This window comes from Nycticebus coucang, chromosome 4 (assembly GCF_027406575.1).
Source record: "Nycticebus coucang isolate mNycCou1 chromosome 4, mNycCou1.pri, whole genome shotgun sequence".
Lineage (NCBI taxonomy): Eukaryota > Metazoa > Chordata > Mammalia > Primates > Lorisidae > Nycticebus > Nycticebus coucang.
Genome location: NC_069783.1, coordinates 123894304 through 123917654, shown reverse-complemented (window position 1 = coordinate 123917654; position 23351 = coordinate 123894304). Strand labels below are relative to the sequence as shown.

Sequence of the window (23351 nt, the reverse complement as noted above, 5' to 3'; positions counted from 1 at the left end):
TCTGCTCTAACTGCTCATGTGCTCTGGGCTGGGGGAGGGAAGAGGAACTTGGGGCCAGGGAAAGGGGGAGACCTGCTGTCTAGCTCTGCTCTCTTTCCTAATCTGGAAGAGTCTCACCAAAGGGACCGAGATGAGACCATCCCTGAGCTTGTCCTGCTGTTTATGTAGCCTCTTCCTTAGGAAGAGCCAGGCTCTGCTCACTACTCATATCCCTGGGTTTGGGGAGGAGACCTGGCAGATTCTCTGACACTCGAGGCTATCAAGGCTACCCCGGTGGTAAGCAGGGGGCTGAAATTTCCCTTGCCCAGAGTTCGGGGTCCAATAAAACAGGCCATAAGGCTTCCCTAGACCCCTTCTGCGTAGGGACTTGCAGGGCTGGCGCTGTCTCTCTGGGAGTCTGGGTTTTGTTTTAAATGGCAGAGAGGGACAGCTGGCCCTGGGCTGCCGGGAAGGCCCTTGTGCCATGGCAGCCCCTTGCTGCTTGTGCTGCTGCTTCCTCTTTCTTGTCAGTTCCGAAGGAGGCTGTGCCCTTCCCTCCCTAGGGTCCTAGGGCAATGAAAGTTGAATTAAACTGTCCTCTCGTAGGAAGGTGTATTAAGCTGGCTTGAAAAGGTTTCATTCTTACTATAGTTCTTTTCCCAAGCCAGGCCTCAAGAATATAAGGCATGTCAGGGTGGGGGGCTGCTGGGTGGAAGAGTCCAGAGTGGCGAAAATGGGCAGGTGGGCAAGGGCCCAGGGAGACTGGTGTCACAGGGCAGCCTGTGAGCACTCAGCACCCCACACTTTCCTGTACCACTTCTGTGACTGGAGGTGAAGACCTGGTGAGGAGGCTTCTTCCCATGACAAGGAGGACAAGGATGTTTTCACTAGAATGGTGACCCTCCCTGCTGATCCAGGACTAGACTGTGGCAGCCTTTGCCCTCAGGGGTGGTGGGGTGGTGGAGAGGTTATTTCCCTTTCTTTTCCTAGGGCTAAACACCTCTTTGGGAGGGAGCTTGTATCTGCTCAGCAACTCCCATTTACTGCATGCTCTATTCCAGGCATTGTGCTTAAGTAAGCACTTTTTATTTGTTTTTCTCATTTAATCCTAATGCTGTGAGGAAAATTGTGGAATTGTTGTGGGGCAGACATGGAAAATGAGCCACACTACAAGAACAGTGAAGGAAAGTGAATTATAGTGAATACCTAATAAAATTTAAATTATAGTGAATACCTAATAAAATTTAAAATCTTGAAAGAAAAAAAAAGCAGCAAGGGAACCTATGCAAGCCATTTAGCCACTGAGCAGAGCCTGTGTGACTCAGAATCCCCCTGTATAAGCAGCAACAGTCTCACGCCCTCAGAACCTGGGAGGAGAGAGTAGAATACTTCTAGGTCCTCCCTCCCCAGAAAGAGATGGACCTTTATCTCTTCTCTCTTGGCTCCTGTCCAGCTCCAGGCCTTGGGTCTTGTCAGTCTTTTATCACATACTAAGATGGGGGAGAGGGAGTTGGGTAGGAGGAAGAAGCCAAGCTCCTGAAAGAGCCCTGATGTATTTCCAGTTGGGGGTGGTGATGGAAGAGTTTCATTGATTGTATTTAATCTGGTATTGAGTGTCATGTGTCAGTGGGTCAGCATGGGTCAGCCTGGGTGCCCACAGCCGTGGTCTGGGGGCGCCAGAAGACCTGGGATGGCATGGGATTGTGAGGGGCGCAGTTACAGCATTTGCTGTGGAATGCAGGCAGACCAGCCCCTCTGTCCCCTCCTCCTGAGCAGAGCTGCAGTGGGCCTGGGCCGCCCTAGGGACGCCTGCATATTAATCCCCTCGGGCCAGTAGCTGCCACCTAAGGATCCTGCTGGGTCTCGGTTGGTTGCAGGGCTGCTGCCAGGCTTGGGTGCAATGTGTCGGCACAGCCAGCTGTCCCAGGGTGGACTCCTGACCCAAAGCTACAACTGCTCCGCGCTGTTGCCAGGACCGGGAGCAGCCGTGGGGTGGAGATGGGGGCTTGCACGGAGGCGCTGCTTTGCGAAGAGGGCACTGGAAGTGAGGGCTTGCGTCCCTCTGGCTCTCCGGAACCCCCCTAGCAGCATGTCATGCTTGAGTTGCGCCTTCAAATGGTAGTGTTTTTTTCAGGCACGGCTTTGGGGTTTGGTACCCAGGCCATCCCGCGCTCCTGCTAGTAGCCTGCTCTGTCCCTACAGGTTCTCTCAGGATTGAAACGTCCCTGCTGTGCCCATGGCCGGAGGCTCCCTGGTCTTCCCCGCCTCGAAAATTTCGTGATAGCGCGAGGTTACCTGTAGTCATCCCAGTGGCAGGAAGCCGACTGGCCAACTGCGCCCTCTGGTGGGCAGTGGCGGAGTACGCACCCCTTCCTCCCCAGGGCGTAGCCGGGGCATGGCTTCGTGGCCTTTGCCCTTGGCCTGCTGGGGACTTTGCCCCCTACCTGCCCCAGGCCTCGAGACACCCTACCCCACTGCTCACCCCCAACACATTGCATTGTCTTGCCTGGTGACCTTGATTTTCCCTTTTATGTGGATGTCAGTGCCAGGGCCTGTGTCAGCTGGCCCAGAGAGGCAAAAAGGCTGCAGAATCCACCGTGGTTTTCCCCAGAAACAGGATGGGCAGCCCCAGGGTGAGCTTTCTCCACAGGGTGACTTAGATCTGGACGGTTTTGAGACAGGACCCTGAAACTTAGTAATGCTGAGAAAGTTTGAGGCCTTCCTTAACTTAGCCTGAAAGAGGGCTTCCAGGCAGGGTGTCTGGAACCTGTCCTTCCAACATGTGGGAAGGGAGGGTGGGTTCCTGGTTCAGTAGGGCTCCAGTTGGTAGCATTTTCTCTGAAGAGGTGACGGCCTGACACCTCCCTTGAGTAGAAGGAATGTTTAGAGCCCAATGAAAGGTTGTAGCTGTAAACTTGGGGAACCTTACTGAGATGGGGCTCTGCCTACATGGGCTCCCTTAGTCTGCCGGCTTTGTTTACTCAAGTGAGGGGAGGAGTTTGCTGAGCTTGCAAGGCGAACTTGGCCCTTAACCATTTTGCAGCCTTTAGGGAGACATCAGGCATTTGCACCCACTGGAATCCAAAGTAGAGCTCAGAGTCTACTCCTTGGCTGCCTCCTATATTCCTGGCTTGCTTTCTTGAGGGGCTTGGTGGGGAATTTGGGGGTCAACACCTCCACCTCTTGCCTAGTGATTTTAACACCAAGTCTTGTTCAAATCTTGAGGTAAGGACTAATGATAGAGAGGGGAGAGGAGGCCATACCAGAGACTCTGTGGCTTGTGTATGTACTTGCCAGTGTTCCTCTCTCTGACAGACAAAAGTTTGGAGAAAACTGGAAAATGATGTGCCTTCTCCCTGACATTTATACATGCCACACTTAAAAAAAATTATTTTATTATTTATTTATTTTGAGACAGAGTCTCACTTTGTCACTCTCAGTAGAGTGCTGTGGCATCATAGCTCACAGCAACCTCAAACTCTTGTCCTCAAGTGATCCTCTTGTCTCAGCCTCTTAAGTAGTTAAAATTGACTACAGAAGCCTACCATAATGCCCAGCTTTTTTTTTTTTTTGTAGAGACAGAGTCTCACTTTATAGCCCTTGGTAGAGTGCTGTGGCGTCACACAGCTCACAGCAACCTCCAACTCCTGGGCTTCAGCAATTCTCTTGCCTCAGCCTCCAGAGTAGCTGGGACTACAGGTGCCCGCCACAACGCCCGGCTATTTTTTGGTTGCAGTTCAGCTGGGGCTGGGTTTGAACCCGCCACTCTCGGCATATGGGGCTGGCGCCTTACCAACTGAGCCACAGGCACCACCCAGCTTTTTTTTTTTTTTTCTTTTTTTTTTTAAAGAGACTGAGTCTTGCTTTTGCTCAGGCTGGTCTCAAACTCCTGAGCTCAAGCAGTCCATCTGTGTTGGCTTCCCAGAGTGCTAGGATTACAGGTGTGAGCCATCGCACCCAGCCCTTATTTTATTTTAGAGCTAGGGTTATACTCTATTTCTCAGACTGGAGTGCAATGGTACAATCATAGCTTACTGCAGCCTCAAACTCCTAGGCTGAAGCAATCCTGCCACAGCCTCCCAAGTGGCTGGGACTATCGGCTGGAACCATCACATCTGGCTAATTTTTTTTTTTTTTTTTTTTTGTAGAGACAGAGTCTCACTTTATGGCCCTCGGTAGAGTGCCGTGGCGTCACACGGCTCACAGCTACCTCCAACTCCTGGGCTTAAGCAATTCTCCTGCCTCAGCCTCCCGAGTAGCTGGGACTACAGGCGCCCGCCACAACACCCGGCTATTTTTTGGTTGCAGTTTGGCTGGGGCCGGGTCTGAACCCGCCACCCTCGGTACATGGGGCCGGCGCCCCACCCACTGAGCCACAGGCGCCGCCCCATCTGGCTAATTTTTAAAATTTGTTGTCAAGATGGTGGTCTTGTTATATTGCCCAGGCTGGTCTTGAACTCTTGTCCTCAAGCGATCCTCACTTTTCAGCATCCCAAAGTTCTGAGATTACAGCTGTGAACTACAGAGCTGGGCCCCACATGCCACACATTGAATGTTACTTTATTACTTTGTTTTTTTTTTTTTTTTTTTGTAGAGACAGAGTCTCACCTTATGGCCCTCGGTAGAGGGCCGTGGCCTCACACAGCTCACAGCAACCTCCAACTCCTGGGCTTAAGCGATTCTCCTGCCTCAGCCTCCCAAGTAGCTGGGACTATAGGCGCCCGCCACAATGCTGGGCTATTTTTTGGTTGTAGTTTGGCCGGGGCCAGGTTCGAACCCGCCACCCTCGGTATATGGGGCCGGCGCCTTACCGACTGAGCCACAGGAGCCGCCCCTTTATTATTTTGTTTTTCTCTTCAAGGTCACCCTTTTCATGTCTTGCCCAAATCCTACCCAGAAAAGACTTTGGAGGAGAAGTTGGTGGTTTGCATCCTACCTTGCTTTCCTTGGAGAAAGATATATTTCTGGATTTCACAAAGTGAATAAAATATGATGTTTGCAACTTGCAAAGTACTGTAACTTCTGTTATCCCTTGTAAACCCCATCCGAACACTGAGAGGTAGTTTTCACCACCCCTTACCGAGAAACAGGCTCAGAGAAGTTAAGTGATTTGCTGTGTGGTGTGGATCATAGAGAGAGGAGCTGGAACTTGAACTTGCATCTGGCTTGACTCCAGAACTGGTGATCTTCTGTCTCTGTGCCCCAGGACTGCAGTCTCTCACCAACATAAGGATGTGTGTTGAAAAGAGCTCATTGAAATGATAAACCAGAATCTACTCCATAAACCAATAAATCAGTCTGAGAATCATGACAATGAGTGAGAAAGTGTGGGTAGAGTCCCTAATTCAGAATGGTTGACAGGGAAGGATAACCTTTTGTCTTCTATTTGGAGCCTGACAGACCTGAGTTCAGAGCCTACATTGTTACTGTGGCCAGCTTTGGGGATGTGACTCTGCCTCTGAACCTGTTTTACCGTCCATACTGGTGTCAGTGTGGTGAGGAAGATGGGTAACACAGGTGAAGCTCCTGCGGGCATTCAGGAATGGCAACTGCTCCTGCTGTCCATATGAGGGTTGCACTTATTACCTGCTCTGGGAGACAAGCTGGCAGACCAGCTTGTTCTGATCCTGATGGAGAAGGAGAGACCTGCCCAACCCATGCTGGGTTGGACCCAGAGGAAATGATGAGGCTGTGTGAAGTCCAGGCAGCAGGTGTGGCCCTGGAAGGGCCCCTGAGATTGGCCTGGACACTGGTTCCTTTTCCGCTGTTACCTAGATATACCAACTCCCTCTAGTTCCGGTTTGCTAGATACAGGAAATCTGACCTCCAGAAGACCTGGAAGGGGAGGGGGCTGCAGGAACTAACCTTCCTCAGAAGTCAGGAGACCAGCACCTGGGGGCCTGAGCCTTGGATCAGACTTCCCTTCTAACCATCTGGGCAGGAGTGTGGGGTAGGTGTACCCAGCTGGGAGAATGTGTAGCCTTATGGAACGAGGCCTTGGATGAGGGCCTAGCTTCCCTTTCTTGCCTCTGAGTCAGGGTGGGGCTGGCACCACAAGGAAGGTTCACGTTGGCAGCTTTCAAAACTTGGGTTCCTGACATTGAAGGGCATCATCTTGTGGTCACAGCAGCCTCTTCCAGGCCAGCTCTTTAGGGTTTGGGGCTTCTAAGGAATCAGACAGTCCTGCCACCACCGGGCTTTGTTATCCAGGGCCTGTTAACAGGCCCTCAATGGCAAGTCCCTGTACCTCTTTAAGCCCACCTTCCTCATCTGTAAGGGAGGGTCAGAATTCCAACTCATGGAATATTTGAACAATTAACTGAGATGGTGTATGCAGAATGCCTAGCTAGGTGCCTGGTACTGGGAAATGGCAACAAACACAGCCATTGTTTTTTGATGATTATTACCCTGAGGTCTAGAGAGTGAGCATTCCCTGACCTCCAGCAGGTTACCAGGGAGCTGAGAGTGAGCAAGTCTGTGAGCATAGCAGGAATGAGGGTGTGGCATCAGGGGCCTGGCTGTCTGGGTTGTGGAGCTGTTGAGGGGCCCAGGAGGGGAGAAGGAGAGTTGGGACTTCATACCCCTGCCCTTCCAGCTGTGCCCTCTCATCTGGGGATGGGGCAGACCTGGCTTCCAGGTGTCAGGGTAATGGAAGCTTGTGCTTAAGGGCTGTTTGGCTTCCTTGCTGCTATTAAAAGCAGAATAGTGAGGCGCTGGAGCCTCTGGGGCCAGGCTGCTGGCCAAGCTTCCACAGAAACAGCCAATGGAGCATTCTTCCCCGCCCCCCCACTCACTGAGAGGGTGGGGACCACTGCACCAGCCTCATTCCAGCTCCCACCTCCCCACACACCTTATCCCATTGCCTGGAGCCTCAGGAAGAGCTGGGAGCCTGGGGTTCTGCTTCTGCCTGGTCAGGAGGGCAGGTGCCGCCTCAGGTGTCCCTCTTAGTCTGGGGGCTGAGACAGCCTAAGCCCTTGGAAGTTAAGTGAGGGCCTGGCACTGCCCAGGCCCCTCCCTGTGACGTGGGGCCCCTCCCGCCCGTCTCTCTGCACTGCCCTGCGGATCCAAAGTTCTAGGCAGGCATTTCTCACTCACAGCCAGCTGCGCAGCCCTGTTGGGAGGGGAGACAGAGCCAGGTGCCTGGCTCCTAGAGGTAGGAGAGGGCCATCCAGGAGTGAGCCTCCAGAGCACCTTTGGTTTGGGGTAGGGAGAAGAAGTCAGCTCTGGGAGCCAGTTCTTGGCTAAGCTGGTCTGGGCTGATAGCTTTCTGTCCTGAGCTAGTTTCTCCAGAGTGTGGAGCAAGTGCTAGAGGCATTAAGTCCTGAGGCTGGTGGGTAGGCACTGCCCCCTGGGGTTCCCAGGGCCCCTGGTTCTTACCTGCTTCCTGTGCCTTATCTTCGCAGATGCCCTGCTGGCGGATCTGGAGTCCACCACCTCCCACATCTCCAAGCGGCCCGTGTTCTTGTCTGAGGAGACCCCCTACTCATACCCAACTGGAAATCACACGTACCAGGAGATTGCTGTGCCACCCCCTGTTCCACCACCCCCGTCCAGCGAGGCCCTCAATGGCACAGTCCTTGACCCCTTAGACCAGTGGCAGCCCGGAGGCTCCCGATTCATCCACCAGCAGGTAAGGTGGGGACAGGGGTTGGGAAGCCCCCAGAGACTTTGGGGACAAAAGGAACCTATCTGGCAGGACCTTGGGGAACTGGTAATGGAATGGAATTGGGGGAATAGCTCTCCCAGACCAGACACTGCTCTTTTCACCCACCACATGGGAGTGGGGGCAGTGACCAAGTGTTAATCACAAGTCTCTTGGCCAGACTGGAAATTCCCTGGTGAGACTGGCTGTGAGCAGGAACCTCCTGGGGGTGACTTGGGCTGCTTCTGTCCCCTATTCCTTTTCCTCCCCTCAGGGGGGCTCTGAGCACTCTCCTTCCTGCAGCCTCAGTCTTCGTCACCTGTGTATGGCTCCAGTGCCAAAACTTCCAGTGCCTCGAACCCTCAGGACAGCTCTCCATGTTCCCGAGTGGGCGAGGAGGAACACGTCTACAGGTATTGCCCAGCACCTCCTCGGCTGCCTTCTCTTTCTGCTCAGAAATCTCAGGGACCTGGCCAGGGCTGGAGGCAGCTGAGGCTAAGAACCAGCCATGATAACTGGTGCTCAGGGGGTTCTGCCTCTAGGGTCATGGTTTAAACTGCAGAAAGCCCTGAGGCCTCTGTTTGGCTCTTATGCTTCTTGGCCTGTCTGCTTAAGCACTGCCATCTCCTTGCAGTGGCCAGGCTGGGCTGTCACAACACATCTGTGTAGTTGAGGAACTGAAGCAAGACTTCCTTCTTCCCTCTTCTTACCACATCCCTTCTCTGCCATCAGTCTTCTTGCTAGCCGAGACTTTGTATCCCCTCTGCCTAATTCTTAAGAAACTGGGGACTGAAAGCTGGCTCAAGGCCAGGGAGTATCTTACTGTCTTCTTTCTTTTGCCTAAGCTTCCCCAACAAGCAGAAATCAGCTGAGCCTTCCCCCACCATAATGAGCTCCTCCCTGGGCAGCAACCTTTCTGAACTTGACCGCTTGCTGCTGGAACTGAATGCTGTGCAGCATAATGCCCCCGGCTTCCCTACAGGTAGGACTGGGGCCTGGACAGGGGCCTGCAGCTCCCCGAGGCCCAACTGCTGGCTTCTCGATCCCTGGAGGGGTCAGGGGCTGAGCAGGCTTTTTTTCTCTCTTTCCAAGATGAGGCCAACTCAAGTCCCCCACTCACAGGGGCTTTGAACCCCCACTATGGCATCTCAGAGAATAACAGCCCTCTGGGGGGCAAAACTGGGCCCCTGACAAAAGAGAAGCCTAAGCGGAATGGGGGCCGGGGCCTGGAGGATGTGCGGCCCAGTGTGGAGAGTCTCTTAGATGAACTGGAGAGCTCTGTGCCCAGCCCTGTGTGAGTACCTGCAGGGACAAGGCCACCTGGCTTGGGGGTAGGGGGATGAGACCAAATAATCACTGTAAAACACCTGGATTGGTTTCTGGTTCATAACACATGGTACATGGCAAGTGCTTAATAACATGGGCTCTTGTTAGTGTCACCATGTTATTTTAATCTCATGGTGGACAGCAGCCTGTGGACAGCATTGTGGAGGAAACACACAGGGTGCTGGGCCTGGTTTAAGGTGAGCTTTTACTGGGGCAGGGAGCCAGAGGAATCTTCTCGGGGAAGGTGCTGTTTGAACTCCACTCTTTTCTCCCCAGCCAGCTCCCCTCGGAGCTCTTCCCCCTTGTTAATAGCCCCATCCTGATGATGGGTCCCTAGGAAATATCGGAAGCCAGTGGGCTTCCCTGAGGCTGGGAGTAGTGAGACCTCAGTGTCAGGGCTGAGATGTTGGTCTGTTCCCTGGGGAAGCTCTGGTCTCCCTGCTGAAGCCATACCTGCCCCACAGCCCTGCCATCACTGTGAACCAGGGTGAGATGAGCAGCCCTCAGCGAGTTTCCAGCCAGCAGCAGACGCGCATCTCGGCCTCTTCTGCCACCAGGGAGCTGGACGAGCTAATGGCCTCACTGTCAGATTTTAAGGTGCCCTGTGCCCCCTCCCTCTTCCCTGCCCTGCCTCCCTCCCTCCTCTTTCTCCTCTCTTACCTCAGTATGAGTCGCTAGCCCTTCAGTGTTTGGGTACCTCACCCCTGGGCTAGGGAACCTGCCATACCTTGGCTTTGCCGGGATACCAGTTTATAGGGTAGGGAGGGCCAGGCTAGTCTGCATTGGGATTGAACTGCCTCAGCAGCCAGTGAAGCCAGAGAAGCCAGAAAAAGGCCCAGTTGGGACATTGCTTCTCTGGGTACTCCCAGCTACTCAGGGTGAGGGGATCAGGAGGTCGGGACACTGGGACAAAGGGCCCTGTGTGATGGCTGCTCTTGGTGGGGGAGGGTGTTCTGTGCTGGGCCATGTGGGACTTAGGATCCCGTGCCTAAGAGGTCACTTGCCTTGGAGCCCCATCTCCCACGATAGCTGTCCTCAACACATCCTCTTTCTTTTCTCCTCTGGCTCTTGAGTCCATGGGTTTCTCTTACCACCCTCATCCTACCCTCCCCTCTCTGCTTCCAGGGCCTGGCAGTTGGGCCTCTGAATTCCCTCAGGTTCTGTCTGGTAAACCACTGGGCCAGTCCTGCACACGGTGCCTCTTCCCCTCCCCTTCCAGACCTTCCCGTCCTGCCAGCCGCAAGATGTTTTGTTCAGAGGATGCAGTGCCCTTGATGAGGGTTGATATTGACAGAACTCTCCAGCAGTTGCTGACTTAACACTTCCACATGGGTCAGCCAGAGACATTTGGGACATGGCTCAGGGATTATGAGAAGGGGAGTGAGTGGCCCACTCTTAGCCTTGATGGTGCCTCCGAGCTGCCTTTCAGCTGAGGTTTTATAGTGGAAGGATAGGAGCATGGCTGGAGCTGGGTCTGTGACTCTGGAATTAAGCCTGTGCCATGATTCCAGCTTTAAGCCACTGAACAGTCATAATCAGAATCAGGTGTTGGCCTAGGGGAGCCTTGCCCTGGTGTCTTGCAGGCTACTGTCCTTGTTTTGATGCCCAGTGAGAAGCTGCACTGGTGCTGGCCATGCCCAGGGAACAGGGGCTCAGGGACGTGGGAAAGCTGGGATTGTCTAGGAAGGACATAGTGCAGGTTTTTGAGCCAGTGTCCAAGGAGGTTGCGCAGTTTCCTGGGGCTGACCTGCTTGGTCATGCGTCTCACCATTGTCCACCTCACTTTGGTCTTTTCTTCCTTATACTGCTGTGGGTGGCCCCATAGGCATGGCTTAGGGGCTGCTTTCTGGCTTGGGTTTGGTGAGGCCTTAGGAAGGCCTCTTTGGGGTCTGGATTTTCTTTGTGGGTCAGTCCCATGCATCAGCTCTGAAGCCACCTTCATCAGTATAGACAAGAACTCAGAACCCTAAGGCTGAGCCCACCCCTTTCAAGGAACAGCCTTCCTCACCTCTCCCCATCTTTCTTCTTCCCTGCCTTTGTCTTTCTCCTCCTCCAGACCAGCTCCTCCACCGTGACTCTGACCTCCCCGGGGCTGCTGCCCAGCTCTGCTCCATCCACACACCACTCACTTTCTCCTTCTCCCCCTCCTCCCATGCTCTCCACCAGTAAATCCTCCCCTCGAAACCAGGGCCATACCCCAAAGGCCCCCTACACTAAGCAGAGGGGACAGGGCTTTCCACCTCCTTTGGCCTCCAGCTGGCTTGATTTGGCTGGTCTTGAGGTGATGCCTGACACCTGCAGTTCAAAGTCTCTGTCTGTGGAGGGTTCTCTGGAGCTATTTGGTACAGAAAGCAAGGCTCAAGATTGTAGGCATCTGCCAAACCTCACAAATAAGCTCTCTGGGGCTCCTCCCTGCCACACTCTACCCTGCACTGGGAGCATAAGTCCCCAGGAGCATGGACACCCCGGGGGGCCACCAACCAATCCTTTGTGTCTAGAGGAGGCTATGACTGCCACATGGGAGCAGCCCTGGACTTTGGAGGCATTGAGGCCTGAGACTCCCAGGGGAGCTACTTACAGCTTCCAAGAAGTTACTGAGCCAGCTGTCATGGCAGTGGACCGTCAGGCCATCTTCCCAGATACCTGGAGTCTCATGGAGGGACATGGCCAGTGGAAGGAGCAGGCCAAGCCAGAGGCAGGGAGGCTGGGAAGCAGCAGCCCTGCTCCAGTTAACATGGATCACTTGGGTGGAGAGATGTCCAAGAGGGGAAGCCTGATCAGGCCAACCCAGGAATCTGAGACCCCAGTGAGCATGGAGAACACCACTGAATGTGCTACGGTGGCCAGGAACGAACAGCTGGAGCTTCCACATGCCATGGTCATGGGCACACCAAACACCATGGAGAGGATTTCCACCTCTGGCCAGGCAGGCGCCAGCTTGCACGGCTGCTAGGCATGGTCCTTGGCGGGTCTGAGTATGGGCCACTCCTCGCTAACTGCATGCAGCTTCCCACTCTGCGCATGTCTGCTTAGGCAGAAAACACTGAGATATTGTGGCCTGCAACCCAATGACCAGCATTTGGCAATGGGCTTTGTGGGGTTAGGAGAGCTCCCTGGACCCCAGCCTTTCTTAGAGTGGCAACCCACCTCCTGCTCGGTTAAGGCATCTTTCTGTTAAAGATGAGCTGCCCTTGACATTCCAAAATGTGTGAAATGGTTAAAAGCATGGACTTTGGAACCAGATAGACCTAGATACAAACCACACCTCCATCACTTGCTACCTCTGTGACCTTGGGCACACTGTCTCATAGCCTCAGTTTTCTTATCTTTAAAATGGGGATAATAATAGCCCATCTCTACCAAGGTTGTCTAGGGAACTAAATAATTCGTGGCAAGTGTTTGAAACACAACATATAGTCCTCAAGTAAACTGTGGCTGACAGTACTGGTATTACTATTTACATCTTACTTGGTTAAAACTTTATGTCTTTTCCAAAAACAAAACAAAACAGAACCCCCTAAAACACTACAACCAAGTATAATATCGTATAATAATATAAACTGGAAAAAAAATTCATTAAAAGATTTATTGGTGGCTTGGTACCTGTGGCTCAAGCGGCTAAGGCGCCAGCCGCATACATCTGAGCTGGCAGGTTCGAATCTGGCCAGGGCCCGCCGAACAACAATGACAGCTGCAACCAAAAAATAGTTGGGTGTTGTGGTGGGTGCCTGTAGTCTCAGCTACTTGGGAAGTGGAGGCAGGAGAATCGCTTGGGCTCAGGAGTTGGAGGTTGCTGTGAGCTGTGATGCCATGGCACTCTACTTAGGGCGACAGCTTGAGGCTCTGTCTCAAAAAAAAAAAATTTATTGGAAGGAAAGACTGTAAAATTACAAATAATAATAAAAAAAAATCCTTGTGCCCTGTCAAGAGTGTCCATCCTCTCAAGCAGTTCTTGCAATGGCTGGAAGCAGTGGCTTATGCCTGCAATTATAGCACTCTGGGATGCTGAGGCAGGTGGATCTCTTGAGCTTAGGAGTTCAAGACCAGCCTGAGCAAGAGTGAGACCATCTCTAGAAATAGCCAGGTGTGGTGGCGGGCTCCTGTAGTCCAGCTACTTGAGAGGCTGAGACAAGAGGATTGCTTGAGCCTAAGAATTTGAGGTTGCTGTGGCTGTGTCACCATAGCATTGTACCAAGGGTGACAAAGTGAGATTCTGTCTCAAAACAAAACACAACAATTCTTGCAATGACCCTGTGAAGTAAGCCAAGAAAATACTGTTATTGCATTTTTTTTTTTTTTTGAGACAGTCTTAACTTTGGCACCCTTGGTACAGTGCGGTGGCATCACAGCTCACAGCAACCTCAAACTCTTGGGCTCAAGCAATCCTTTTGCCTCAGCCTCCCAAGTAGCTGGGACTACAGGCGCCCGCCACAACATCCAGCTATTTTTTTTAGAAATGGGGTCTCCCTCTGGCTCAGACTGGTTTTCAACTCGTGAGCTCAGGCAGTCCACCCACCTTGGCCTCCTAGATGCTAGGATTATAGGCATGAGCCACCATGCCCAGCCTCTGTTACTGCATTTTAAGGATGGAGAAGTGGAGGCCCATGGAAATAAAATGTCTTGCCCAAAGTAAGAGGCTGATTTGAAGGTGAATGCTGGGTCAAAGTTCTCCCAGGCTAGGCTGATCTGCCTCCTGCCTTCACTATCCCTCAGCTTGGCTCTGCTTGGTGGTTTTGTTCTGCTTTTCCATCCCCTGGGGCACCTGAGTATGGACTGAGCAGCATTGTGCCCAAGCTTGACCCTAGAGTGAGGGTATGACCGCCTCCTCCCTTTCCCCCAGATCTGCTCCACGATCAGGAGCCGGGAGACAGTCCGTGCACATCCCAGGTCCCGGGAGCCCTCCCCTCGCCGCCGGCTGGACCCTGCCACCTTGAGCAGGACCCCGTCCCAGGAGCGGCTCATCGCAGAGCTGCAGGGTCGGCTGGGTATCCAGTTGGAGGCAGAGCAGGCAGCAGGGGCCTCTGCCCAGGACTGGCTGACTGAGGGCGTCATCATCACTGTGCAGCCATGCAGGAAGCCAGCCGGGGGGCAGCTTGTAGAGAAGGTGGCAAGGAGATGCCAGGGGCTGGGCCAGGTGGCAGGGGTCCAGGTTCTCTTCTGGCCCCAGCACTGGCCAGTGGGGAGATCTGAGGGTGATAGGGGTGGTTCTGCATCCCATGGCCTTGTAAGGCTGGCTTTACTCTTGGTGCCAGAGTGGGAAGGCTGGGGGGAGCCTAGGATGTCCTTCTAACTCCCATGGGCTGAGCTGATGATGTTTTGTGTCTTCATTTCTTTCCCTTCTTTCTTCTTCCCAGGTTGTCTTTCCTCCTGGCTCTCCCATTCCCCTGAGAAGAACCATCTCTGTCCTGGCTTCTCCTCCTCCTTTCCCTTTACTGCAGCATCACAAAGACACCTCGGCCAGCAGCTCCTCTCCCTTGCCCAGCCTACCTTTCCTGTCCCCTCCGAGGCCTTCAGCTTGCACCCATGGTTCTTCTGGGGTCCCAAGTGCGGGGAAAGAGCCCCAGGATGAGGATGTGCAGGGTCCCGCTTCTCCTACTCCTGCATCCTACACCATGAGGTCCATGGGCTGCCAGACCGATGAGGACCCACTTTTCCCCCCAATGCAGGCAGGCCTCCCAGGCGCCCCAGTGCCAGCCCTTTCTGTCCCTTGTCCTAATACCTGAGCTGCCTTCCCATTCTGCACACGTGTATGCATGTATACACAGACACACACAGGCATGTTCTGCCCCTCCATCCACAGGCCCTAGCATGGTAACCACAGTCCACAGTCCTTCCTTAGACTTTGACCCTAGGCCCTCACTGGACCTGATGCCCATATCCCCATCTCTTGCCAATTAGCTGCAGGGTCCCCACTCTGTCTGCCCTTTCCCCAGATGCCCCGCACAGGCTTCCACCTGAGGAAACCACTCCCAGAGGGACAGCAGCAACCCATCTCCTCCTCCAGACCCAGCACTTGCTGAGGCCTCTCTGTGCTCAGATCGCCATTCCCTTCCCATGTATTGTACCTTTGGGCGGCTTACCTCCCTCTCCCTATTCATCTCTCCTAAGCCTTCCTTTCTGGGCTACTTTTCTCTCGATTTTTTCCTCCTGATTTTATCAGTGAAGGAAAAAACGTCCTCTTATCCTAAATTCCCTTTTGTGAAATGGCCCAGTGGCAAGGTCTCTTATTCTGCCTTAACTTTTATTTTTTTTTAATTAATTAATTAATTAATTTTTTTTTTTTTTTCAGTTTTTTTTGGCCGGGGCCGGGCTTGAACCCACTACCTCCGGCATATGGGGTCAGCGCCCAACTCTTTGAGCCACAGGTGCTGCCCTGTCTTAACTTTTAAAAAGTATTTCTTGTCCTCATCTCCTCCCCTAAGATCCAGGCCCTGGAAGAAAGAGTGGATGGGGAGCAGTGCTGGGCAGACGGCAGGCAGAGCGGCCCTGTAGGGCAGGACAAGGGAGGAATGAGTGTGAGAGCTGGGGGCTGAGTTATTGTACATCGTGTTTTCCCTGGGCTTGCTCATGCCAGTAGGGTGCCAGGAGCCTTTATTTTGACCCTCTGTGGGCTCCTCTGACCACTAGAAGGTCCTCTTGATGTCACTCCCACATTTAGGCCACTTCCAGCCCCTAGAGGAGGTTATACTTCATTTTTTTTTTTTTTTTTTGAGACAGAATCCTGAGTAGCTGGCATTACAGGCGCCCGCCACAACGCCAAGCTATTTAGAGATGGGGTCTTGGTCTTGCTCAGGCTGGTCTTGAACTCTTGAGCTCAGGCAATCCACCCGCTTCGGCCTCCCAAAGTGCCAGGATTACAGGCATGAGTCATTGTGCCTGGCCAAGGTTGTACTTCTTTCCTTAATCAGCCCATCTGTCCAGAAGGGAGAAGACTGCCCGCCCCCTCCATGTCATGCCGTGATGCTGTGAGGCCCCATACCCCAAGCCTGAGAGTCCTGACCAACCCCCTCTCCCTGCCTCTACAGTTCATGGCCCAAGGGAAGACAGGGAGCAGCTCACCCCCTGGGGGACCTACAAAGCCTGGGAGCCAACTAGACAGCATGCTGGGGAGTCTGCAGTCTGACCTCAACAAGCTGGGTGTTGCCACGGTCGCCAAAGGAGTCTGTGGGGCCTGCAAGAAGCCCATTGCTGGACAGGTGATGGGAGGGAGGTGGTGGCTGGTGGGCACTGTGCTTCTCTGGGGGGTGGGGTGTGCTCTGTGACTGGCCTCCTCCTCGCACCACAGTCCATCTTCCTCCTCAGGTTGTGACTGCCATGGGGAAGACGTGGCACCCAGAGCACTTCGTCTGCACCCACTGCCAGGAGGAGATTGGATCTCGGAACTTCTTTGAGCGGGATGGACAGCCCTACTGTGAAAAGGACTATCACAATCTCTTCTCTCCACGTTGCTACTACTGCAATGGCCCCATCCTGGATGTGAGTGCCCTCACTTGCATGCAGGAAGGGGCGGTGTGAGTCTTCTGTCCAGGCACTGCGTCTACATTGGCTCACTTTGTCTTTATTTGAGCCCTCTGAGGGTGCAGGTAGTGCCATTGGATGCTCTGAGAAGTAATGGCACATCCTGAGGTTCATACACCCTAGGAAACAGGTGGGCCAGGATTCAAACCCAGTCCTGATTCACAGCTTCCCCCAATGCACATTAGGTAGCTGCATCCTGGATTCCCTTCTGCTAAGACTCCCAGGGTTCAGGAGCTCTGACCAGACAAATGGAATTGGATGCCACTGTCTCCTGTTCCTGCCATGTGATATTAGGGATAAGCCTAGGCCTACATTTCTTCACTTGTAAAATGGGAGAAAGATTGAAAGGAAAGAGCATGTGTTTGGCATATCATGTCCCTCAGTAAATCTGAATTCTTTTTAAATTTTTTTTTTTTTTTTTTTTTGTAGAGACAGAGTCTCACTTTATGGCCCTCGGTAGAGTGCCGTGGCCTCACACAGCTCACAGCAACCTCCAACTCCTGGGCTTAAGCGATTCTCTTGCCTCAGCCTCCCGAGTAGCTGGGACTACAGGCGCCCGCCACAACGCCCGGCTATTTTTTGGTTGCAGTTTTGGCCGGGGGCCGGGTTTGAACCCGCCACCCTCGGTATATGGGGCCGGCGCCTTACGGACTGAGCCACAGGCACCGCCCCTTTTTAAATTTTTTTTGAGACAGAGTCTCACTTTGTCTCCTTTGGTAGAGTGCCATTGCATAACAGCTCACAGCAACCTCCAACTTTTGGGCTTAAGTGATTCTCTTGCCTCAGCCCCCCAAGTAGCTGGGACTACAGCCACCCATCACAATGTCCAGCTATTTTTTTTGTTGTTGTTGTTGCAGTTGTTGTTGTTTGAGCTGGCTTGGGCCAGGTTCGAATCTGCCAGCCTTGGTGTATATGGCCAGCGCCCTGCCCACTGAGCTATGGGCGCTGCCTAAATCTGAATTATTTTTTTTTGAGACAGAGTCTCACTATGTAGCCCTTGGTAGAGTGCCATGGCATCACAGCTCACAGCAACCTCAAACTCTTGGGCTTAAGTGATTCTCTTGCCTCAGCCTCCCGAGTAGCTGGGACTACAGGCACCCACCACAATGCCCAGCTATTTTTTGTTGCAGTTGTTTAGCTGTTCTGGGTCGGGTTTGACCCCGCCACCCTTGGTGTAAGTGGCTGGCACCATAAATTTGCTACGGGCGCTGACCCTAAATCTGAATTTTTCTTTTCTTTTTTTTTTTTGTAGAGACAGAGTCTCACTTTATGGCCCTCGGTAGAGTGCCATGGCCTCACACAGCTCACAGCAACCTCCAACTCCTGGGCTTAAGCGATTCTCTTGCCTCAGCCTCCCGAGCAGCTGGGACTACAGGCGCCCGCCACAACGCCTGGCCATTTTTTGGTTGCAGTTTGGCCGGGGCCGGGTTTGAACCCGCCACCCTCGGTATATGGGGCCGGCGCCGCCCCTGAATTCTTTTCTTTCTTTTTTTTTTTTTTTGTAGAGACAGAGTCTCACTGTACCGCCCTCGGGTAGAGTGCCGTGGCGTCACACGGCTCACAGCAACCTCTTAACTCTTGGGCTTACGCGATTCTCTTGCCTCAGCCTCCCGAGCAGCTGGGACTACAGGCGCCTGCCACAACGCCCGGCTATTTTTTGGTTGCAGTTTGGCCGGGGCTGGGTTTGAACCCGCCACCCTCGGCATATGGGGCTGGCGCCCTACTCACTGAGCCACAGGCACCGCCCTCTTTTCTTTTTTTGAGACAGAGCCTCAAGCTGTAGCCCTGTGTAGAGTGCTATGGCATCACAGCTCACAACAACTTCCAACTCCTGGGCTTAAGTGATTCTCTTGACTCAGCCTCCCAAGTAGCTGGGACCACAGGTGCCCACCACAACGCCCGGCTATTTTTTGGTTGTAGTTGTCATTGTTGTTTGGCGGGCCGAGGCTGGATTCGAACCTGCCAGCTCTGGTGTATGTGGCTGGCGCCTTAACTGCTTGAGCTATAGGCACCAGGGGTGGGAATCTGAATTCTTAAGGCTATTCATAGCCCAGTTAGGAGAGACCCTGATCTTGGGAGTGTTTTTCTCTTTCCTTGCCTATGAATATCAGTGGTAGGATCTGTCTAGTTGGGCAGCAGCTTGGTATTGATCCTTTACTTTACTTTCACAGAAAGTGGTGACAGCTCTTGACCGGACGTGGCATCCTGAGCACTTCTTCTGTGCCCAGTGTGGAGCCTTCTTTGGTCCTGAAGGTACAGGCAGAGAGACTGACTTACCCTCCAGGAGGCCTGGGGAGGAGGGAGGTGGGAGACCACTGATGTTAGAGTTAGGGTGACTCTATTTCTGGAAGCCTGAACTCTGCCTCCCAAACCCCTGCTCCTCAGGGTTCCATGAGAAAGACGGCAAGGCCTATTGCCGCAAGGATTACTTTGACATGTTCGCGCCCAAGTGTGGTGGCTGTGCCCGGGCCATCTTAGAGAACTACATTTCAGCTCTCAACACACTTTGGCATCCTGAGTGCTTTGTGTGCCGGGTAAGGAGCCGCCCACCCCTGGACAAGGCTAGGAGCAGGCAGTGGGGAGAGGGGCTTTCTTCATTGTTCTCTCTGGATCCAACTTGGAGGCCTCCTTTGGGGTTATTAATAGCCTGAGCAGGCCGGTGCTATATTTCCTTAAGTCTTGATAGATCCCGGGCCAGGGCTTATACTGAGGCTGGGACAAACCAGGAGCAAGACAGACATATCCCCCAGCCTGTGCAGTGGCCTTGAGACTGGTCATATTCTGGACTGGAGTGTGTAAGAATTAAATGAGATAATGCAAATATATAGCAGCCTCCATAGAAATGGGCATTTCTGCATTGTGAGGAGGGTCATGGGGTCCCACAGATGTTATTAGGGATTTAGCGAATGCCTTCTGTCCAAATAAGTTTGTGAAACATTGTTCAGTGCAGAACTTTTCAGAGGCTTTATACCTAAATGTACACGTGACTCTCTAAACAAGAATCTAGAATGCCAAGTTTGACCACAGACCCTTTTTATTCAGCACCAGTGTTTCTGGGAATACAGGTGTAGCCATCTGGTTAAGTGCCCAGGAGTCAGACTTATCTATGAGTCCATACTGTACAGCTTGGCAGCTGCATGACCTTGGACAAATCGCTTAATTTGTCCTCCTCAGTTGCCTCCTCTGGGAGAATTGAATAACCACAGCACCTGGCACATAGGAAATGCCTAGCAAAGTCATCATGACTTGCCAACCAGGACTCTCTGGCCTGTCACACTCCATGCTGCCCCAGACAGAAGGGTCAGATCGCTGAGCCCTTTCTCCCACCCCATCTGCTCTTGTGCCTTGCAGGAATGCTTCACACCATTTGTCAACGGCAGCTTCTTCGAACACGATGGGCAGCCCTATTGTGAGGTGCACTACCACGAGCGGCGCGGCTCGCTGTGCTCTGGCTGCCAGAAGCCCATCACGGGCCGCTGCATCACCGCCATGGCCAAGAAGTTCCACCCAGAGCACTTCGTCTGTGCCTTCTGCCTCAAGCAGCTCAACAAGGGCACCTTCAAGGAGCAGAATGATAAGCCTTACTGTCAGAACTGCTTCCTCAAGCTCTTCTGCTAGGCGCCCATTCCTTCTTCTGCCTCCCTTCCCCAGCCAGTGTCCCCAACTGCTACTGTGACCCAGAGACCTCACCTGGGGGTGAAGAGGGCAAATCAGACTGAAACTGGAACCCTTGTCCTCAGCTGGTGCAGGATGGGAAGAGGCCATAAGGGGTCCTATTTGCTCATCTTCACCCTTGCCAGAGCCTCTGGGCCTCCTTCCTCCTCCTACAGCTCTTTGCAGGCTGCCCATTCTTCATCTTCCCTGAGCGGAGGAGGCAGGCGGGCCCACCCTACCCCATGTGTGTTCCCATGAACTGGCCTGGCCCGGCCAGCACCCACACTGGAGCCATCTTTTACTTATTATTTCAGCAGTGGAGCCAGGGGTAGGGTGGGGTGGGGAGGGCAGGCAGGGCTCTATGGGGTCTCTCTTTATTTGTGCCCAAACCTAATTGTCCTTGTTCTGAGAGTATGGGGGGACACCTGGCTCCCTCCAGACAATGCCAGCATAAATCCATCCACGCATCCAAGGGTGGGAGAGTCCAAGGGGCCATGGAAGGTTTCTTGTGCCCCTCTCACACTTCCAGCCTCCCTGGGCCAGGGTGATTGCCCCCAATACCCAAACCCCGTCCACAAGCTCCCCTTTTATATCTGCTCTGGTTCTACTGAGAAAGGCCTCTCCAGCAATAAGGTTTTATAGTCACTTCCTCCGTCTTGGGGCTGGCGTGAGGTAGGGGGTATTACCGGTGCCTGCACACTGTACCGACTTTGATAGATTTCTACACCGAGGTTTGAATTCATATTGCCTGACTTGCTTTTACTTCTCTATACAAAATGATTTTGAAGAGATTTTAAAGATGTTCCCTTTTTGTACTCTCCTCCTTGTCTACCGCCATTGGGCCTGTCAGTGACAACAGCCTTGGCATGGAGTTTGCTTTGTACCAAGGGCTTGGGGTGGGGAAGCAATTTATATTTTATTTTTTTCTTAGCACAAGCAGGTGAATGGGGAGCAGTTTCATGACTCCCCTTCTTTTCACTTCACACCTCACCAGGACTGTTTTATAAACTGCTGTATTAATGAAACCCTTTCCTTACTGCCCAACCTAGCAAGCTCTTCACTGAAACTGGTCTAAGGGCGTCTTGCCCACTTGGGCCTAGAATTCTGAAGCTCATCTGTTCTGCTCCTGAGGAAGAAGGGGAAGTACACTTTAGGGGCTGCTGCTTGTTTGAGTAAGCCATTGGGAGCCTCTGTTCCCCTGTGGACTTTTTGGCAACAGAGAACCCACTAAATGTTCTCTCCTCATTGCTTCTCTGGAACTCTCTCTTCTGCCTTCTCGGGAAAGCTGGTGTGTGATTGTGACCATAAGGACTATGAAAGTCTCTTTGGTCTGTTGATTCCACTGGGCATATCACTTCCCCACATCTGCCCTTCCTGGAAACTGGGTACAGGTTCTTCCTCTCTTACAAGTGGGATGGACACTTAGGAGGTCTGATAGCATTTTGAGCAGAGGCCCGGGATCCTGCTGGGGCCACAGGAAACACATAGAGCTCTTTCCTGAGGATGAAACAGGAGTAGCCAGGCCTGAAGTTCTTGGTCTAAGGGCACCCTCCAAGGGCCTAATGTGAGAAAGACCCAGATGACCTCACTAGCCTCCTGGCAGAGAAGAGGGTCCCTCCTTTTGGGCTGAGCTGGGTGCAGCCCAGGTCTGGGGAGATCCCTCTAGCCCCTTCAGAGTCTGATATCTCCACTTCCACCCACAGGCCTTACTGCTCTGTTTACATGACCTGCCCTAGGTCCCTCCCCAACAGGGAGTGAGGTTTCTGGGGTTCACAGTTTGGGTCAATGGTTATTTGATAATTTCATTTTGGTTAGTTTTTTCCTCTGTAAACTTCTAATGTGGCTTTTCCCATTTCAATTCCTGTGATTTATGCCAATAAAGTTTGCCATTATTTTCACCTGTGCTAGTGCCATTTCTTGGTGGTCTGAAATAAACAACAGTTCCCTGATTTGAGGTCAGAATCCCTGCTGAGAGGATCCCAGGTACCTGCTTGCAGGTGCAGTTCTTCCTGGCTCCGACGTGGCTTTGCTCTTCCGGGCAGTCAGTGCGGGAAGGCTGGGGGTGTAGCCCTGTCCTAGGTGCGCGGCGCTTTTGGATTCCCTGAGGGCATTCTGTGGGTGGCTTTCCACTCATTTACAGGTGGGAATAGAAGTTGTGAGAGGAGACCCCACACGCACAAGGCAATCCTTTGAGCGACTGCAGAGGCGCAATGTGAACCCAGGGCTTGCCTCTGCCTGCGTTCCAGCATTGAGCCAGACTCCATCACGCCCCCGCGGCCAAGCAACTTGGTTGTAGAACGGTCCCGGCCGAAGGCTGCTAGTAAAGAGTTGCTGATGGGTCTCTGCTGCCTCCTTGCGGTCACGTCCGTGTTTGCGTGCTTGCTCCTTACTCTGTCAGATGCAGAGGCCAGACCTACCTGGAGCTTTGTCCTCACCGGTTCTCTGTCGCGAGGGAATGGTCTTCCAAAAGCAGCATATTGAATTCTAGTCTGAACTTTGACCAGGCCACAGTGAGCTGAGAAGTGAAAATTACCTTCAGCCCTCACCCAAATAGAACGACTTGGTTTATTCTTCCAGCTCATTTTGGAGTCACTTTATTTGTAGAAATGAGTATGATACATTTCATCGTGATCTGCTTCTTCACTTTGCTTTGTGGATATTTTCCCATGTCAATAAATATAGATCTGCATCATTTTTCTAATGGCTTCATAGTATTCCATTATATCGATATGTTACAATTAGAGGTGATATTTATATCATCAGAGCCAGGATGTCCTTGAAAGTGCACGAGGTGGGGGCGGCGCCTGTGGCTCAGTGAGCAGGGCGCCAGCCCCATATACCGAGGGTGGCGGGTTCACACCCAGCCCCGGCCAAACTGCAACAAAAAAATAGCTGGGTGTTGTGGCGGGCGCCTGTAGTCCCAGCTACTCGGGAGGCTGAGGCAGGAGAATCGCCTAAGCCCAGGAGTTGGAGGTTGCTGTGAGCAGCGCGACGCCACGGCACTCTACCAAGGGCAATAAAGTGAAACTCTGTCTCTACAAAAAAAAAAAAAGAAAGAAAATGCACGAGGTGGGGAGCATCTGTGGCTCAAAGGGGTAGGGCGCACGGTCCCATATGCTAGAGGTGGCGGGTTCAAACCCAGCCCTGGCCAAAAAATAAAAAGAACTAAAAAAAAAAATAATAATAAAAGAAAATGCACCACGTGAGTATGTATACTTGGAAAAGTGCATTT

The 23351-nt window shown here is 52.8% G+C and overlaps 1 protein-coding gene across 4 annotated transcripts in view; it reads left to right on the top strand.

Moving 5' to 3' along the window:
• The window catches only part of PXN (paxillin), a 57947-nt gene extending 35196 nt beyond the window's left edge, over window positions 1–22751 (top strand). For 2 of the 4 annotated variants that reach the window (XM_053588240.1, XM_053588241.1), the window contains exons 2-14: window positions 7383–7609; window positions 7925–8034; window positions 8467–8603; window positions 8714–8915; window positions 9412–9544; window positions 11004–11873; window positions 13788–14051; window positions 14302–14613; window positions 15973–16143; window positions 16250–16423; window positions 18637–18718; window positions 18851–18999; window positions 19817–22750. In XM_053588240.1, the coding sequence (XP_053444215.1) occupies window positions 7383–7609; window positions 7925–8034; window positions 8467–8603; window positions 8714–8915; window positions 9412–9544; window positions 11004–11873; window positions 13788–14051; window positions 14302–14613; window positions 15973–16143; window positions 16250–16423; window positions 18637–18718; window positions 18851–18999; window positions 19817–20083 (3098 nt within the window). In that variant the 3' untranslated portion in view covers window positions 20084–22750. Of the gene's footprint in view, window positions 1–7382; window positions 7610–7924; window positions 8035–8466; window positions 8604–8713; window positions 8916–9411; window positions 9545–11003; window positions 11874–13787; window positions 14052–14301; window positions 14614–15369; window positions 15463–15972; window positions 16144–16249; window positions 16424–18636; window positions 18719–18850; window positions 19000–19816 lie in introns of all 4 variants that reach the window. The other 2 variants (XM_053588243.1, XM_053588242.1) reach the window with 2 other exon arrangements.
• Window positions 22752–23351: the final 600 nt, after the last annotated feature.